The 19,930-nt window shown below is 43.2% G+C and overlaps 1 protein-coding gene across 1 annotated transcript in view; it reads right to left on the bottom strand.

The window, feature by feature from the left end:
- Positions 1 to 15,702: 15,702 nt before the first annotated feature.
- Positions 15,703 to 19,930, bottom strand: part of LOC122395846 (elongation of very long chain fatty acids protein AAEL008004-like) — a 34,504-nt gene continuing 30,276 nt past the window's right edge. The window contains exons 4-6 of the mRNA XM_043393744.1: positions 17,909 to 18,046; positions 17,182 to 17,424; positions 15,703 to 16,588 (exon numbers count right to left, since the gene is read on the bottom strand). Of these exons, the coding sequence (XP_043249679.1) occupies positions 16,238 to 16,588; positions 17,182 to 17,424; positions 17,909 to 18,046 (732 nt within the window). The 3' untranslated portion in view covers positions 15,703 to 16,237. The remainder of the gene's footprint in view (positions 16,589 to 17,181; positions 17,425 to 17,908; positions 18,047 to 19,930) is intronic.

Here is a 19,930-nt window from a genome sequence, read left to right as displayed (position 1 = left end):
AAGGTTCTACGTTCTCGATAACATGGTGCTTGGGTCGTTGAACTCTGTCTTGTTATGTCGTCGAATAAAAAGAAAAAAAAAAAAGTAAAATAAGGTAAGTGTTTATTTACATGACTCGAGTGTGACGAATTGGACGAGGCAAGAGTCGCGTGCGCCACTTTTCCGAGGCCGCATCCTTGATGTCAGGGAAAGCAGTTCGAGATTGCATTTTGTGCAGATAATATCCTCAAAAGTGTATCTCTCTGTTAGCTTGCAAAAAAAAACAACGATCTGCCTACTCTCACGATTTCGTATTTTGGCGACGATATAATAATTGAGAAAGAGGATCCCAAACTTTAACAACTGATCGATTACGCGTGCAATGGACGTCGAAGTATAGCGAATAATGGATAGGACACGTCAATCGGTGATACACGCAAATTGCCTTCGGACAGAATTTTTTTACAAACTGTGTTGGTCCTCGAGTTTGTTAAAATTTATTTTACCATAAATACTGTTCCAACCTTCTGCGTATTATAATATTTAAACCGAGAACCCGTGTTAGCGGCGACGTCTTCAAGGGCAAGCGTCTAATGATTTAGACGATCGTGTTAGATTCGCACGATGAAAAGTTATTATAATTTCGTCTACGCAGGTGCCCATAAAACCAAGGTCTGCGGGTCTTAAGTAGTTCCGATCAGACCGAAATAATGAAGCTGATCGATGGAAATATTTAATCGAAAAATATTTCGATCGAATACACGAATTTCTTTTCAATTTATCTAGTAATTATCCGAACTAGATGCAACGATTAACCGGTAATCGATGTTTCAACCCTCGCAATAAAGACTGTTTAACCTTGAAGAGTGCCGGAAGTTGGCCTAAACGTCGCGTTAATGTACAATTGTTGCGAAATTCAGTTGTTCCCGGCTCGAGGGAATCGTTTCGAAGCAAAGGATTGCGTCAGACTCGCGCTGGAATCTACGAGCGTATTTGCATAAACCGAAAGAAACGAAACCGATTGATTATGATAAGTTCAAGGTCAGGTAATAATATTAAAAAATCGTCGTTCCTCCGAACGCTTTTAACGTACCGATTACCAAATTCAACGCAAATTGTTCGCCTGTACGCCTGGAGGGTGTTCGTCGTGTCTTTGAACTTCCTTGACCTTTCAACCACGGATCTTCGAATACAGAAGAACGTCGATTAATAGGAACCGTCAATTACATGAAAATTTATTATCCGAAAAACCGATTACACAAGCCTACGAAGAATGTGATTCTCTTTCAGCCTTAGTATAATGTATTGCTTCGAATCTTCTCTGGTGTTTGTAAAATAATATATTTAACGTAAGATGTACGAAAATTTTTGAAACTGAAAAACTACAGAGACACGTATTACTTTAAAAAAAAAACTCCAGCGTAAACAAATCGTTGCGAAAGAGGAAAATCTTTGGAAGATTCTGTAAAATTCCACGCTGGCGGGTCCAAAGAATTTCAATTTAAAGTTTTAATATTAAATCGACGATTTATGAGAAGCAGAAGTGAACTAATCTTGCAGGTCTGTGTTACGAAAATGAACGGATGTAATCGATGTAGTATCACGAGCTGCGCGTGTATTATGAGTAATAAGTCAACGATATTGCTATCTGCCGAGACAAATTACGCTCGCTCGTTAAACGATCGAGCTAGACGTTAATATCTTAAAGGTATTAATAGTAATCGTTTTTACGATGCACGTTGCGAAATAAACAATAAAAGAAAAAGAACGTCACTATCGTTAGACAATTGCTATGTCACTGTCGGCCGTGCTTATTAAGTTTGTTTAAGTTCGAGTCTCGTGTCGTGCGTTCATTATGGTATCTTTGCTTATAGTTCCTCGTAAATGTAGTTTCTAAAGTTCATGCCGTGTTAACCTTAATATACTCGAGGAATTGAAATACCGATTTCATAGAGTCTCGGTGCAAAATCACGCTCTGTATCCTTTAACGTGAATGTTTGCGATCGAGACTGTCCGAATCGGACATTTTATTAGAGATTTTAGAATTACGACGCTCCGCGACACTCCGTCGTAATATTTATGTGCATTTTTAGATATCGTTAAAATGGTAAATTCAAATGTTGCGATTACCACTAAAAATCGATTGTAAAACGATGTTTCGACCCAAGAAAAAAAACTCATGCATAAATCGAAGCAGCTGTTCATGGATATGTACGAGTTCTTTTAAGCACATTCCAGTCATTTTGTTGTGAGACATGTCAAAATAGCCGTACATTACATAAATTTAAATACATTTAAATCGATACAGCCATCCAACGCAAAAATCTATATTACGCTCGACACGACGAGTGAGTTTCCTTTTTGAATAGGTATAACGATATCTGTGACAATATTTTGTTGTACTTTCGAGCCGCACTATCGTGTGAACCAAATATCGTTATCCGAGGCCCTTAATGGCGCAAAGTTTCCGTCCTAAATTACTGTTTGCTCTTCTGCAACAATGCTCGAAATGCCTCAAGCATTAGGCAAACGATTACACTTTAACGGACGACTATTGCAAATGTGCTCGCTTCAAGGCTCGGACACACCTTTTGCAATGTTTCCGTAACACGTCTAATATCTTCGTAACACTCGTCGCGTTTCGGTATCGTGCATGGATTGCAGCATGTCGAACCGCTCGTAGCCCAAGTAAACACGTGCACGAGTTTCGGATGTAATTGCAATACTGACAACGAAAACTACGAGATCGGGAAACCCCCACTCCGAGATAAATCTAACGAGCCAATGAAAGACACCCATAACAGCATCGAACGATCCCCAGACTTGGGAAAATGTTTCCAAAACAATTACTGTCATTGACCAGGGGTGAAATCGAGGAACTTTTATTGCCTAGAATTACAGGTAGAAGTCGTGGCCTTGCAACTGTATAGCGAGACAAGCTACTGGTAATGTTCGAGATAGGATAACATAGTCAACATGGACGAAGATGCAACTAAAAATGATATCTACCTGCAATACTCGAGCGATATTTATTCAATCGTCGGGCGATCGTGAGAGTCTCGTTCGCAGCCTCCAAGCTCTTATCCGTGACGGATGACAAAGAGACTTTTCTCGCGATTTCTGACCATCGTGGCCCGATTGTTCCAATCGATGGACAAGGTTCGACGGCACAGAAAGGATACGAAACTCGTCCTTGGCCCAGTTTCGTTCACCGAACACGAACCACCGTGAAAAAAATAATCGGAGCGTCCCCGGCGTCGTCGCGCCGGTAACCGATTGCGCAACCCTAGAAACGTGCGCCCACTGCCCGTTCTTCCCTGATCTTAATGGAGCACACTCGTACCGTTTGTGAATCGCAGATTAACGCGATTCGGTATGCCCGACATTGTGCCCCGTTTTTCCCTTTCAGTCAGCTGATGGCTCGCGCCTCGAGGCCTCCTGACCTACATTATTTTTCGCAACTACCGACCCCGCCGCCATTTCGGGAAACGATACCTGCCTCGAGTCACGTTTCCACGTGCCTAACGGACCACCTCGAACAATCCCTTATAAATCAGATAACACGAAATTTTTATTCCACTCTTTTCGTTGCTTGGGAGTTTTAAGAACGACGATGGTCTGTCGTGGGTACACGTGTCGTACAAAAATTTCAAGGTTACGTCGATCCATCTCGTGACTGTAATTATAACACTCCGTCGAGGATAGACAAATGTTTGAAGAAAAAAATTGCACGTTCGTAAGTATAGCAATTTAGCGATTCGATGCCAATGGGTCGGGTTGAACTTCCTGGAGCGTTAACTATTAATATCGCCTATTAGAATATTTGTTTGCATTATGTAATCGTTTCGCGAATTCGAGAGAGAGAAGAGGGGTCCTAGGAAATGGACCAAATCCCTGTCGAACGATTCAGGGGGGGAGATAATAGTTTTGAACGTTCGATGCACCGGGTGATTCCTCCTGTTGACGTCGTTGTCGATTGCATCCGAACGATTCGCGCATAGAGACGGAGAGAGGAATTTCTGATCGAGCAGGCTACCGAAGAGAAAGTTTCGGTGTCGACGGCGAATTACACGCCGTCGAAATTATTGTTTGCGTCCTCGGCCACAACAAGCATCGCCACCGGGGTTGGAGTCGAGAAAACCCCCCGGAATGACCGCTTTTAATACGATTAATCGTTTCTCGGCCAAGTTACATCGTTTACGTGCAATGTTTGGATACACGGCGCCTCTAAAACGTTTACTTCTATTTTCATGGCTGCGATTGGCCTTAGAAACTGCAACATTCTTTCCTACGATCAATTATTAATAAGAATCACGGATACCTGGTGAATCGAAAGACAAGAATGGGCACAAGGAATTTAGCGCGCGTGCTGCAAGAGCCCCAGCGTTAACAAAATAGAATTCATATACCGAGATATGTGAGAAAAGAGGCGTAATGTATTTTATTTACGAGTTTTAGCCGTTTTCGCCTGGTTCGCAACTTTTCAGGAAACGCGCTTTCCAGATCGTCTGATGCAATCGAACGTGGAAAAACGGAAAAGGTAACCATCCGTACGAAAAGTGACTCAATACCGTCGAAAACTATTGGACCCGTTTGATTCCGCCTTTCTAATTGCCCAATTTCACGATTAGACGATATAAAGGACCCTCGATTCTTCGATACTCGAAATTTTTCGGAAAAAGACTGAGAATCTGCTCTACTTATTTACAATTCTTCAGTGTTCTGATAAAATATATAAATTAGAGTATATAAATTTCACCCATAACGATGGTTCCTCTCGGTTGGATTGGAAAAAAGGCGCGAAAAACAGAAATTAGACACGTTTATCGGTTCCCCAAGGCCTGGCTATGGGGAAATATCTGCGACTACGAGATCGGAATACTTAGAGGACCGTGTAAACACGCGTGCCTCGTACTCGGTGTCTATGTACGTCAATGCATGATTCACGAATGTGGTTCATCCGTTCGCGTTAAAATGAAATTTTACGGAATTCCGTTGTTCGCGTTGGAAACCATGCAAGCGGGTCGAAGCAACGCGTTACACCGCCACGCGCATAACACTTTCCCGCGCATTTTTCTTTTTTTATATCGAACGCATTACGTTCCTAACGATCCGATATTATCGTTTCGACGCGCGATCGACCGAATGAGAAAACTCTTGCGCAAAGTTTTACGTATCGATCGATCGTCACAAGGTAAATAATTCGTGAACAGAGTCCACGGTTTCGTCGATGCACCGTTTGTCCGCGATAAGATGGCCAATGAGAAGTGGGTCAATGTTATGTTTACGATAGGTGGACGCAATTGATCCGGTTAGTTTTAGTTAAGTAGCTTGGTAGAAAAATTGGTACTGGTTTTTAAAACTTTTTTTTTGTACGAATGAAAAATTTTAATTACGAATCGGATTTCAGACCACCGTGGATCGTGGATTGGTTTCACAATTTCTATAGGAAACCTATGGTTCTCGGATTTTTGTGCCACTTTCGGAACCGCGAGTGTCGAAACGTCCTCTATTGTCACGAAATTGGTCAATACCGGTCTAGTCTTTATCGAGACTTTCCCACTTTCGATTTTTCTACCGATTTACGAAACACGTGCCCGCGGAGCCTCGACTTTTGAAGCCTTCGTAACGATCTCCATGGTATCGAGAAACGCGTTTTTCGACGGATGTGTGCGCGATTTTAGAATCTGTGTCAGATGCCAATGTAGGGGACAGTTGCCTAATACGTACTACCAGCCTAAACAGTGCCACCTCGCCAATTGACAAAACGATATTTCACCGTTTTCTAAATTATATTTCGAGGGGGTATCGAGCAGTTGCGTGAGAAGTACTTAAAAATGTTCACGAGAAACGGGGGAATGAAAATCTCGAGAATTCCCGAGCACAATTACTATTCCGATCCTAGTTGACACCATTTTTCAATATTCAAGGCTCTTTGTTTTACTACGTACCGATGCTATTTTAAGTTTGCAAGAATCTAAACCGTTCCTGAATTTATCGTGTTCGAACCATAACCTTGTACGTTACATAATGTTACATTCACACTCGTATGGCGGTTCGTTTACATAGCACGTACGATCCTCCGTATCTATCCCAATCATTCTAGTTTTAATATGCTCTTTTTTTCTAAATATTCTTACGACACTGTCCTCTTGTTTGATGTAATCGAAGTACGAACGGGAAGTGAGCCATTTTGTATGCAAAATCAAGTTAACAGCATGGAATAAATGTTTCTTGCGCGACTTACAGTTATCGAGCATAAATAACATTAAAATTCCATCGTATATGCGTACGCATAATTAATCGTACAAGAAATTTACGGCACTGAAGGAGCATTTTGGTCAATTTAAATAGAATCTGTACTATCAGATTACAAATACTATTAGAACAATCCAAAAATCCTGTCACGTTGCAGCAAATAAACAAATTGTTAAAAAGACTAAATCGATATGTTTCTAAAAGCTATCGTTATTCTAAAACCGTACCATTACGATGATAATCCATCATCGTTTCCAGTAATAAAAAAGACTGGTTTTTCTTCCACTGCAACGAAGCGCATAACAATATTCACTGCATAAAATATTCATTGCGGGTTCATAAAAGTTGCGAAAGAGTTAGAAAAGAAACACAAAATCTATAAATATCTCGTCTGTTATCGACGATATGACATAATACCGGAGCAAAACACTGTCTGGATGTAGCAAACGCTATAATGATCGAGAAAATGTTCGCCAATCTATATTATTCAAAATTTTAAGGTCGTCGACGCTTCTTAAACGTAACGACAAATTCAATAGTGTATAAAACATTGACCTTCGGAGAACATCAAACAAAAAAGTAGTGGGATAGGTTAATTCACACTATTCAGTGCAAATATGCAAAAGGTGTTCGAAATTATCGGTTATGTTCTACGTATTTATTTATCGTGCCAGAATACGTAAAGACGTTAAACAGTAATCATTTTTGAGCACCTGAAATCAAATGGGTAAATATTCGCACTATAACGCGTGACTTTTGGCGCCCAAGGTCATTTAAAGATATTACACGTGAATTAATATAGGGTTTTTATCGGCTACAAAAGTAACAATAATAAAAATTCATTATCATATCATAGAAACATCGATGACTATAAAAAAAAAATGTCTACTCATCGTGACAATTACAGATTCCAATCAATTACAGTTTCACTATCGTCAAAAACCTATTAGAATATTTCGAGCGATAACTATACGCGGGTTACTCTATAATAATGAAATTTAAATTAAATAGAAATTCTAATTTGATACTGACGAAATAATGTCAGGGTTAAGTCCTTGGTTAGGTTTCAATACCACTGTAATGCGTCACAATCATAGTTACGCAGTAAACGTATCGTTTGTTTATAATCGAACGTAACAATACTTTTGTTTCCCTCGTCCGACGATAATGAGTCGACAAAACCGTCCAAATGTATTCCGTACGTAAGTACATAAAAATACGGGCAAGTGTTCGATGTCGCGTCGATGTGTACTATAACCTCTTTTTGTATGTAAAACATTCTGATACTCTAACGACGTCATAACGATTGATCTCTAAATTAACCCCAAATACGCCCTTAAGGGGCCTTTCTACCTTGTGGGATTAAAAAAATCGATATTTTTTATTTTGCATTTTCCTTTAGTATGTAGCCTCGAAAATATGTCTACCAAATATTAAATTGAAATTCGGAAACGTAACGAAGTTATAGCCTGCTGAAATGTACCGCGCGTAGGTATAACAACTAGACGTGAAACTTTAAAGTTGTTTTTCTCGAAACTACATCTTTCGGCACTGCGTGCGTGATAACTAAAAAACTATTCAAGATATCAACATCAAATTTATACAGTATCTTCAGAACTGGTCTCCCTATAGCATGAACTAGGATAATTGCGATATATGCAATACTTTTTCTTTTATTAACAAAAAAGCAACCAAATATATGAAAATATTCAGTATTTTATCGTAAAATAGCTGCCATTTTGCCATTTTTTGTTTTTTTGAAAAGATCCTAGTTCATGCCACAACCACACTCATCTATATTAAGAATATCGTTGGTTTTAGGATTTCGAATAACTTGTTCGCAAGATATCACGTACGCAGTCGGGTGCTGTTCGTAAAAACTGTTGTTTGATGATCAACAAAAACAGCGTAATCAATAGATATTATGCGTTGCAAAAATTCGTAAATATAGCTAAATATATAATAAATGTATCTACAAAATCCGGAATTAATCGCTCTTTAATAACCCGCAAAAAAAATCACAAAGAAACACGTATTTTTCATGCGTACAAGGTAGAATGGCCCCTTAACCCCCATTTATGGAATTCTTGGTTAAATTGCCCAAGTATCGTCGAAAAAATGCCGGACACCCATTGCGTAAAGAATAGAATATCGGGTCGCGGGTTACCCCAGCTTTCCTATACGAAAACACGCGTTGGCGCGTCATCGACCAGCATTTTTTGGAAATAAAAATATGCAGCGGTTCGTCGATCCGCGTTGCAGTGTCGAAACCGACGAGCAAAATCGCGTAAATGTCCGAGCACGAGTAGAATTTTTATAGCACTCGAGGCGTCTCTAACCTCAACACGTGTGCGCGCGCGCCTGTATGCACCCACCGTTTCGACGAGATAGATTGTACACCGGGTGGCCCGTAATAAGGGGTCCGCCGACGAGGACGTGCCCGCCGTGTGTAACACGCTTCGCGAAACGACGCTCGCTTCTCTACGTAGTGGTTTATGGTGCGTCGGACATCGGTATATTCTGTGATCAGCTGATCGAAAGAACGCTCTACTTACTATATGCTCGACGTAGTCGTAACGAAACCGGTGCCCTCTTCACTTGTTGCGCCACTCTGACGTATCCTGCGTACCTCCTACACGTCCTTCCGCCTTTATTCTTCCTGCCACTCGATTCAAGCCGCACTTCCTTGCGAACGAACGGTCTGCCACGCCGGCTGAACTTTCGATAGATCTCGGTTAAAAATATATACAGGGCGGGGCTCGCCAGAGACGCACGAGCTTTCTCGACGATTCCTCTTCCGTTTTCCCGTGTTATCGTGCTAGTTTTCTGTATCACGGTATCACCGGCGTCGTCATACCCGCGAAATCGTCGCGTTCTCGTCGCGATACCCGTGGTGCTCTGTGCCCTGTCTCGTTTCGGCTGAGAACCGCGGACAGGCCAGGCGCTACGAGCTCGGGGGCCCGGCGCTCAACATTTTCGTCCGCGGAACATTTTTCTCACGATATAGAAGGAACTACGCGAGTTAAATTATTATTCTACCCCGATTCACCAACGACCCTGTTCTATTCGCGACGGTCGACGTTAGGGCGACTATGCAAGAAAATTTCAGATTCCATACGGTTACGCAATTGCCAAACTTTATTGATAACACTATTAACGTTGAGATTGTCGTTCCACGGTCGACGATACGAGGAGCAACTTGCACGATGCACGATCTTAGCAAATTGGTTCACGATTGACACGAATAACTGTGTAATTGTTCTCGGAAAATGAACGGTTCCGTAGCCTATCTCGACGGAAGATGATTCCCGTTACGAGGATAAATAAACGCGAACAGTGAAGCGTTCTCGTTCGTGGCTTTGTTTACGAAAAATATCGATTTTTAAACGCGAGATGCTGGCACGAGGTTTAGTGGCACAGGACTCTGTATCTTTTGGTACGCACCTGCGCTTTGCCGGCAGTCTGCAATCTTTATGTAGCACACCGCGCGGTTTTGCAGCGTCGTATACGTATAATACCGTACGTTTCGGAACGATAAGACTTTTTAAGTGTTCGACATATCTACGATACGATGTAGCGTGTATGTATGCAATTACAGAAAAATGTAACGAATCGAAAATACACAAACATTAAACGACACCTTGTTGAATCGCAGTCTCTCACTGGTCCATGCACGTGCCCACTTTACGAATGCCTGTACTTTGAAGCTGCGTTTCTCATAAAAGAATTAGCTACATACGAGTTTTTATCGCGTACTCGAGATAATAGTTGTATGTGCACGCATGAACTGTGCAAATAGAATTACCGGCGACGAAATGTAAACGAAAGACTGTGGAAATCGGTGCTATATCGTAACGTTCGATTGTCTATGGCGGTGAATACTCACGTGTCTCCTAAAATTCCAAAGTATCGGTTAGCGTCGACGCCGGTGTCGTCTGCCATGAAATTTTTATTTTTACGAAGAGCATCGCCACTGAACTCTCAACTCTCTCGCCATTAATAGCACCATACCGATGATTGACAGTCAATAACGAACGCGGTCGACATTTCACAAACGATAAATAGTAGTGATGTCACTAATTATGTCACGAGTTATGGTTACCGTAAAAAATCGTGTCATGCGCGGTCGCGATGAAATTGAAGCGGGATTTTCACTGCCACGTTCTACGGTAACTGCAACGACGCGGTTGGTGCCCCGTTGAAACACGATCGACGGTTAGATCGTACAAGAAACACCGTTTGATTTCAATCGATTTGTTATCGAATTTATCAGAAGTACTGTTTCTTTGTATTTTACGCGATAAAATATTTTCTAACGTTTCGATAAATTGTTACGATGTTTGTAAAAGCAGGTGAAAATATTGTCAAGTACTGTAACATGTTCCATCGGGCGACAAAGTAACTGCAAACATAACCACGTGACTGCAGCAGGGCCGTGTTGGCAAAAACCAATTTCCCGCGTACGTACGATACAATTTACACAAGTTTATACACACAACAAGGACGTGTCTAGGTGTTTTGGCACCCAGAGCAATGAATACGTATACATACTATAGCAAACCAATGAAACTGGTCGCGTAACTTCTGTTTACATGTAACTTCATCGTCCATGGAACATACTATAGATATATCGAACGCGTCACAATATCGAAATCGATATTGATTCGACAAAAGTTTCGAGATTTATGTTCGCGAACGTGATCAGGCGAACACGTTGACGGAGAAAGTAACCGTACGACATTTATGTTAAACATATCTATACTAATGTTAAATGCGTTTGTTTATGTACTATGGAGTGTGAAGGGGCATGGGATTGATATAACCTACCGCGTATGTGTCACGATAATCGGTAATTCCTAAGTTTCGATTCTGTTTGGCATGTTAATTTTTACGGAAAATATATATTGACTTCAACGATCGGACGTCACTGTGATCTAGCAATGCCTCAACGGATGGTTGTAATTTTACACGTGAGTATGCGAAACTGTTTATTCCACGAGAAATTTCCTTGTAAACTGCGACGTTCAGATATGTTTCGTATAAATATCGATAGTGTGTTTGGAGAAGTGTTCGTAGAATCCCATACAGGGTGTCCGGAACAGTAAATGATACGAGGAAACATAATAAATCTTTCTTTCGTTACTTTTAACACGAAATTTCGAACATTCATTATTCCAAACGTGACCGTCTCGTATACAGAAATTTGCATCGATGAAATATAAAAAGATTCCATCGATGGCCTTTTTACGTTTCCTCGTATATTCTGTCAGCTATTTCACACTAATTATTAAACAGCGGATTTTATGCATTCATGGCGTATGCGATTGTGAAAAACATATACCAAACGTACCCAGAATAACGGCCTTATCACAAAATGTGATACCCGTAAAATATATTCGACGTGCACGTTGCATATGTTTTTCGTAACAACTCTTTGGCGGACGGTGTCTGCATACAACATACAAGATACTTTTATTGTAAACGTACATCGAGAAATTCTTTACAAAATCATCGGAAACACATCGAAGAAAGTGTGCTGTCTCGGATACAAAGTTAATTTTCACTGCGATTCCCCCGACGTCCGTCCGCAGAGTTTAACACACATAAGCTACAAATGTAAAAAATTCGCAGGCTAGCAATTTTGCGTGTAGTAGCATCAGGGTTGTATGGTAAGTGGATACGTGATGTAAAATAGGACGGATTGTTAACGAGATCCAGGTGTCAATGGGTCGTGGAAATTCGCAGGCCAAGAGTCGCCCACCGTAAACAGGAACTATGAAAATGTATTCGTTGATCTATATTCAGGGGACGCCGATTATGCGAGAGGTTGATCCGAACGCGGTCGAGTTCAATAATTATGCCCGTAATTTCTCGCGTTGCGTGTCAATTGTTCTTTGGGGGGGTTAATCGATCGTCGAATAAAAAACGACACCGATTTTACCTGCGTTCATGGCTGAAGGCGATTCGCTCCTTTTAAATTCACTTTATTCTCGTGTAATTCTCCCCAATTATGTACAAAAATATAATGAGAATCAATAATCATTACAGAGTTCGTAACATTAGGTAGGTACATGACGATGTGTGCTCTTGTCTCCTCGGCCTCGACACCTTTCACCGTTGCTAAAACAGTTTCTGAAAGTGAAAGACGATCGATCGTCGATTTTGCGTATCTGTACGCGTGCAGCGTCGTTTCGTTTTCTTTCCCCCCCCCCCCCAATCTACAAAATTGTGTGTCCGACTGATAAAATCTACGGTACTATCGTGTGTCTCGTTTTTTTTTTCTGTGTGACGCGTGCGAGAACGAAAACGAAAACTGTCTGGTCGACTCGAGAAGGGAACTCGATCAAAAGAAATGGCGGCTCGCGGCTCGAGGGGATCAATGTTGTGTGTGCTTGGAGTTTAATCTTACCCCTTCTTCGATACGCGACCGTTGCAAAAATCAGTTGGAGTGCTCCGGATTCGGTACGAGGAAACTTTGCGATTATACCGTTCGAGGGTTCTTGGGACTAGCGGCCATTTTGGGGAACAATTTCTAGGGAAGAAAGGAACACGATCCTCTGTATCGGTCTCAGGGACCTTTTGAAGATTCTATTTAAAAGAGAACCAAGGTTGTAAAGTATGCAAGGAAGTATCAATGTGGGAATTGGTTTCCCTCGAGACGGTACGAATTACAAAGGGTCCTCGGGTGAATTTTCCTTGGAAAAAACCGTGTCGCTAGATCTACTTAATAGTCGTCGAAATGTTCGTTAGAAAAGTGCACGTACTCGGCGGGGAAAAATAGCACTCGCGCGTGCACCGTTTTAGAAAAATACGAAAATTGTACATCGAGAAGCAGCCTTTTTGTACCGCGTTTAATCGAAAGGAACACGGAGAAATGGTTGCGTCGCTCGTAAACGGCGATCGCTTTTGCTGTGATAATAAAACGACAACTTTGTACAAACGCGTCGATGAAACGTTACGAAACTCTCGCTAGAATGTACTAACCGTGTGTCTACGTCGACGTGGCTTTATTGTCCTCATTGACAGACACGAGTTGGATCGACAGAACAAGTCCTTAAGCTTTTTTTCTTCTCGAAACGCAACTTAAATACTCTTTTGCGAGACTTTAACAGGTGCGTAGTTGCTGTGCCTCCTCCTCTAATGTATCTTAACAAACACGTCGGCGGTATTATCGTGCAATGAAGTACATCGGAATCTCTGTTATCCGAACACGTGTGCTCGTAAATCTCTTACGCTGTAGGAACGAATCTCAGACTAATCTGACAAACGAAAAATTACAAAAGATTTTCTCGCGTTTGCCTCGTCAGGTTCGGATAATTGAGGTTCGACGATGAAAGCGTACAAACGATTTTCGAACGATTTCGGCTTGCCCGTTCCTTCGCGAGTTCACAAGTAATGAAGAAAGTGAAAAAAAGCACGAGCGATTTTAACCGATTAATTATCACACTAGATAAGACTTCATTCGTAACTAGGAATATACATCTGTGCGGATTTTTATCAACGGAAGGGATCAGGGGGAACAACACTTTGAGCGTAGACTTCATTGCCTCGAAGATATAAAATTAGTCGCTAAATTGTAACTCGACGATCAATTCCTGTACACTTTTGGAACAAGCGACAAAGGACCCGGGGATCCTTGCTCGTCCGGCGAAAAAAAAAGAAATTAAAACAACGGAAAATGCAACGTTGAGAGCAAGCGTATCAGAAGAAAAAGAGTTTTCGTCTCTCGAGGATCACGACGTAATAATATTTTGCACCCGTTACGCCATTTTACGACTACATTAACAGTCTTATCGACGTTGTTTTCTCTCGTTTTTTTTTTTCGTCTTTTATTATACAAATCGTTTTCATCAAATATTTCTCTAATACGTTATTTAAAACTTGACATAATAAATTTTTTTTTTTGTTTGTTTTATATACGAATACTTTCACCAAGAAAGCACGTCTTCGACGGCCATCGTCGGACGTCAACGTGTCTTGTTTATTTCGCGATCGATCTCTCCCTTGTAAAAATATACAACGTCGAATTCTTCTTCTTTTTTTTTTCATAGGATCGAATTGTTCTCTCTCTGTTTTTTGTTTTTCTTTCCTCAGATTTCGTTTTATTTCGGTGCGGTCATAAATAAAAAAATCCTTTCGATCTTTCCGTTCAATAGGAAGAGTACAAAAGTTCGTAACCTTAACAAAAAGGTCTTACACGATTTCCTACGGTGAACGCTTCATCTCTTTCCCTCTATGCGTTTGGTAACACGTTACATATGTATAATTGCGAACGATTGGCGTTCGACTTTCCTCGATATTACGAATTTCGACCGGCTCGAAACCGCGAACAAGAGATTAATCTTCGTCGTGTGAGAATTCCCGGGTGTGCTCTTCGGAAGCTTGATTCCGTAACACGCGCCGTGGGAACTTTATCGCCGACGGAACACGACCGAAAGAAACGTAAAACTGTTGCGTGTAAGGTTCTCGGGCCGTAAAAAAGCTAAATTCGCGCCGATCGCATCTCGTTTAACGGTACGCGCGGAGCCGAATAGAATCAGTAGCGGAACCAAGCTTCGAGAGTAAGGAGCCGATGAGACGGGGGGTCATCTCCATCGCGCGAATCGACGCACGCCTTATTTCCTACGACGAACACCAAAGCTTTGAACACAATCGGGGCAATAGAGAGACAGAGTCGGACAACGATAGGGAAATACGGTTCAAGGTAGGACTGTGCGCCTACCCGAGGCTCCGATTTCGAACGGGTTCGGGGTACAGAACATTTCCCACCGCACCAGCACGTTTGCGTTCTCGCGCCTAAAAATCACTCGAGCAAACAGAGACCGCGCCTTACGACGGTCCGTTCGAGAAACCAAATAACGGGTCTTTCAAATTTAATAAACGTCTCCGAGTTTCGTTGGTCGGTTTCCTTGGGGAATTAAAAATATCGCTTTACACTTTCGTGATATTATACGAGATCGAAAAGGGGCGCGAAGAAAACGGGGTTCCGCTCGTGCGATGGGAAATCTTTCAGGGTCCTCGATCCAGCGTCCACCAACGCGAAGCTTTCAGGTACGCGTACACCCCTGGTCGAAGGGGATCGTTTTCCAACGAGAAAAAATGCCTCGTCGCAAATCACGGTACAACCTCTTCCAACATACGATCATCATCACACTCTTTCTCACCCATACGCGTGCAACACACAACGGGAAATGCACGCGCGTTCGTTTGGTCGCACGTGTCCAAGGGGATCACCGTCCGATTCCGACGTGGATCCGGTTAAACCGTTAATTAAATTACTGATCGTGTGCGCGTTTTAATCTTGTCCGCTTGTTGCTCTCCGTCCGTTCTTCCACGGTCGTCTCACAGGCTCTCACGCGCACGGTCCGCGAAGCCCTTCCGGTCTACGTAACGTCCGCAATCCCGTTGCGGATCCGATTCCCAGCGATCGATCAAACCAACAGACAGAAAAGCGCAGAAGAGCACGTGTGTTTTATGTTTTTGTGTGTGTGTATGTGTGTGTGTGTTTTTTTTTTCTTTTTTTGGTTTCTTTTGTTTATTTTCCTCCACGAATGATAATTATTTATCGATAATAGTTCTTATGCGTAACAACCCCTTTCCAGAGATTACCCCATGACGATGGACGCGTTCGCGTCGGCAGCTCGGTGGACAGTTTTTTTTTTTTTTTGTATCTTTTTTTCTTTTTTTTTTTTTTTTTTGTAAACAAATGAAGATATACAAGTTTCGAAGCGTTTAGCGGGAAAAGTCGAACGTGTGTGCGATTCGTTCGTCCTCTCGTCGACGACTCGTTCTATATCTTGCACACGCGGACACCCGCCGCGACCACAAAACTTCCATGCGAGCCCGTCCTCAACGCCCGGGTGCATCCTGGTACGCGCGACGCTCGCCACCGATGCGGATCGTCGGCGAGATCGAACCGTGTTAATGGATTTAAATATGGTATCGTGTGTGATTCCGTGTCCCGAGCTGTTTTTTCCCAAAACCCAGAATAGAACTTGTCCTAAGCAAGCTTTTTCTCCGTGTTGTTGTTGGCCACGTAACCGTTGTTGGTTCCATTGCTGTAACAACTGTTGTACTCCTTGTTGTAGATCGTCGCGTACGACGAGACGCCGTTTTGCCGCGGCGTCGAGTCCTCGAGGACCGGCATGCACAAACCACCCGCGGACCCGTTTAGCGACTTCTGCGACCTGGGTCTCTTCGAGCTGCCTACGTACTTCGCTTTGTAAAAGTCCGAGAACAGACCCAGGAACAACACGCCGTGAAGACCGATCCAGATCATGAAACCGCGCGGATAATCGCACTCCCTGAACAACAACTGGAACTGGTGAGACATGATCAGCACGAATTGCACCTGAAACAAACCGTACCCAATTCTTTCGTTACTTATGCCTCCTTCTAACACGGTTAGAGACTTTATTTCCTAAACCAAATCGTCTGTCTTCTACACGAAACAAGATGTATCGATGGTGAAAATGTAGCTCGAATGGCTTCTAACTCGAGATGTTATTTAATGAGACAATGTTTTTGTGGAAACCGAATTTTCTGCGCCAGTTTCTCGATCGTAGGCTCTGGCGTAAAAACTATACGCCTAATTGTAATCTCCGTAAGAAACTGTGTAGGAAATCGTGCGAGAGCGAGTGAGAGGATCAGGGGGGGGGGGCAAAAATCGTTGCAATTTGACATGCTTGACTGCACCACACGGACCACGGGAATGACTCATGCAACTCGCATAGCAAGTTTCGTGAGTCACGGGGCCCGTGTTTTGCCAAATTCGTCAGGCATTTGGAACTCGTAAAAGGTGCGGTCATGTGTCTTTTAATGAAACGGGTCGAGAGATGGACCAGGCCAGTGGGCCATGGCCCAGTTGTTGACACTGTTCGTTGTCGAAAGGACAGACCAGATTATTGTTAAAAAGGATGGAGAAGATATCGCGACTGGGCTCACCATTTGCAAGGTAGTCAGGTACTTCTTCCACCAGATGTACTTCTGGAATTGAGGGCCCATCGCAGCCACCATATAATAGAAGTACATTATTATGTGAACAAAGGTGTTCAGGAGGGCGAAGAAAGTGCTATGGCCACCTGGCGCGAACTTCATCCCCATCCAGACCGAGAAGGGCATTATTCCGTGGTGGATAACGTGAAGCGTCGACACGTGCTGGTTCTTCTTCCTCAGGATGAAAAAGAGCTGAAAAATCGCAAACACAGTTGCCTGTACAGACCCATAATCGTACGACTTATTGAATTAGCGTATCGACGCGAGTGCGGAGTGCAACAAAATCGGATAAAGAAACGTTCGAGCATCGATGACCAGCCGCCATGTTCAGATCTTCTAACGAGATTTAGTCACCGGGCACAACCAAGTCGATTTTCCTGATCGCGAACACACGGTTCTATTGGCAAATGGAGCAGAATGTCACCTGGCCTAGCAATACCGGTTTACACGAAAAAGAACGCAAGAACAATTTCTACAGCCTTGAACCTTGGAAATGCCACGATGCGAAAAGCGTGGGTTTCCCATATTTTATTTACTCCTACTCAGGTAAAACGAACTTCTCCAAGAGAACACTTTGGTAAACAAGAACGATGATCCTGTAAGTTTTCTTTGCTTTGGTTCAAGATAGTTTCCGATTGTTGTTTTCAGGATGAGGACGGAATCGAATAATACTCACGGTATCGAAGAACTCTGTGAACTTGCTGATGTAGTACCACCAACATGTGTGCGCCATTCTCATCGCCATAGGGCTGGTCGAGTAGTCGACCGGTTGGCACCGGAAACTGTATCCTTTCGCCCAGCCACTCATCAAGTACTGAAACAAGAAAACGGCGGAAAGTGAGGACAATAAAAGGGCTGCATTCAGCGTAGACTCGACGGACAATCAGCGTATAGAGGCACGATCGCTCGCTTTTCACGGAGAAACTCTGTCTCGCTCGCTTTGTTCGATCAAGAAGCCGGGAAAGCCACGAGGGGGGGTTGGGGAAGCACCGGGAGAAAAGGGTGGGTTCGTCGGAACGGGGACGCGGTGGGGCGGAGGGACGCACAAAAGAGAGTCCTCGGCTACGTTTCTGTCGCGAGACGACTGTCGGTTGTATTTAAAATTCTAAAAGCTCGCGCTCCTTCGGAGAACGACGAACAATGGGTCTTCTGTTTGTTTCGCGTTTCGCCGCGTGTTTTTCGCGAGTTTTCGCGGGAACCAGGCCACGGTTCCGCGCGACCCTAAAAAACCGAGATCGATCCTAAGCGGCAACCGGATCGCGATTCACCCCTCGACGACGACCTCGCGGCGGTCACCCCGTTCGCGGACCAATTTCAAGGGGGTTGCTCTCAACATTTTTCTTTCCTCATTTCCAGAAGCTCTAAAGTCCAGAGTCGAAAACAACAGAATGCAACTCCATTTTTACATCTTTGCTGGGCATCGACGAACACAACGCTTCCAAAGTGCACATTCCCAGACGATAATTAGTGGTCGTTAAATTATTTGTTATCTGGCTGATCGGTCTTATCGGGTGTTTGACGTTCGAATAAAAGCTTTTCCCCCCGTCCCCGTGGTCGCGGAGCTCCGTAATCGCGCATAATTCCTGATTAACGGAAGCAACACACGCTAGGAAACGAGACCGCGTGCGCGAAGCGTGTCACGGAAGCGAAAACTCGCGAGGTCGTCGCGGTGTCTTAATAACTGGCTAAGTGGCACTGAGAACGAGCAACTTGCACGATTGTCCGCGAAGGACTCGCGTCTTCTTCGCGGATTTTCAAGCTTTCGAGCCGCTAGCGCCATTTTGGTACCGGCTGGTCGTTCGAGGGATAAGTCCCCGATGCCATTGAAAACCGAAACAAAGTGGTTGCATCGCGCTTTGAATAATTTACTGTTAAGTTTGCTCGTTGCACTTTGTGTCTATTGAAAAATTCTATGCATCCGTGAGCGAGTCGTGACGCTTCTTACGTCGTGCTAGCTTTTTGTCGAGTTTATCGTGTTTCTCTGCGAGAAAGTTGGGGGAAATTTCGTGGATCGCGTGACCGGATCGACGTCACGCGACGTACGATTCTCGATGTTCGATTCGTGCTGCAGGGGACGGGTCATTCCATTAAACTTGACCGTGTTAAACAGCTAGAAAAGCTCGAGTATGGTTGCGTGGGCCGGCGTCCGCTCTAACGAGAACACGTCGCGCGTATGGTCGTGGCAGCGTGTGGTTATGTGTCAAGGCCACGCTGTGCGATCCCGAGTTACGTTACACTCACGCTATAGCAATTTTCCGACCGAATTTTCCCAGCCACGTCCACAAAAGGCGTAACGTTCGCGTATTTAACTATATTCCAGACACTATATTCTTCTGGTGCTGAGCTTTTCCTAAAAGCATTCCTGGAAGCCCTTGGAGCACGATGAGCTCATGATTGGATCGTATCGCTTCGAATCTGTGACGTCTCGATGGGTCGTGGAAACTTTCCCATAAATAACGAGCTTTTTGTTCGAAAAATTTCAATTTTTCTGAATTCATACCATACCGAAGAATCGATGTTCTTTGCAAGAGACACTTTCTCGGGGTCGGAACGCCGAATGCATTTTTTAAAACAAAACCAAGCCTCGCCGATCTATACGTTCGTTTATTTGTGAAAAATGTCCAAGGCTCATTAAAAGTTTCGAGATTCATCAAGACTTCGAGACCGATCGAGACTCTCAAGACCTCCCCGTATCGAA

The sequence above is a fragment of the Colletes gigas genome, unplaced genomic scaffold (assembly GCF_013123115.1).
Source record: "Colletes gigas isolate AHSC1104 unplaced genomic scaffold, ASM1312311v1 Colletes_gigas_Sc00006, whole genome shotgun sequence".
Classification (NCBI taxonomy): Eukaryota; Metazoa; Arthropoda; class Insecta; order Hymenoptera; family Colletidae; genus Colletes; species Colletes gigas.
This window is presented reverse-complemented; position numbering and strand designations above follow the sequence as displayed.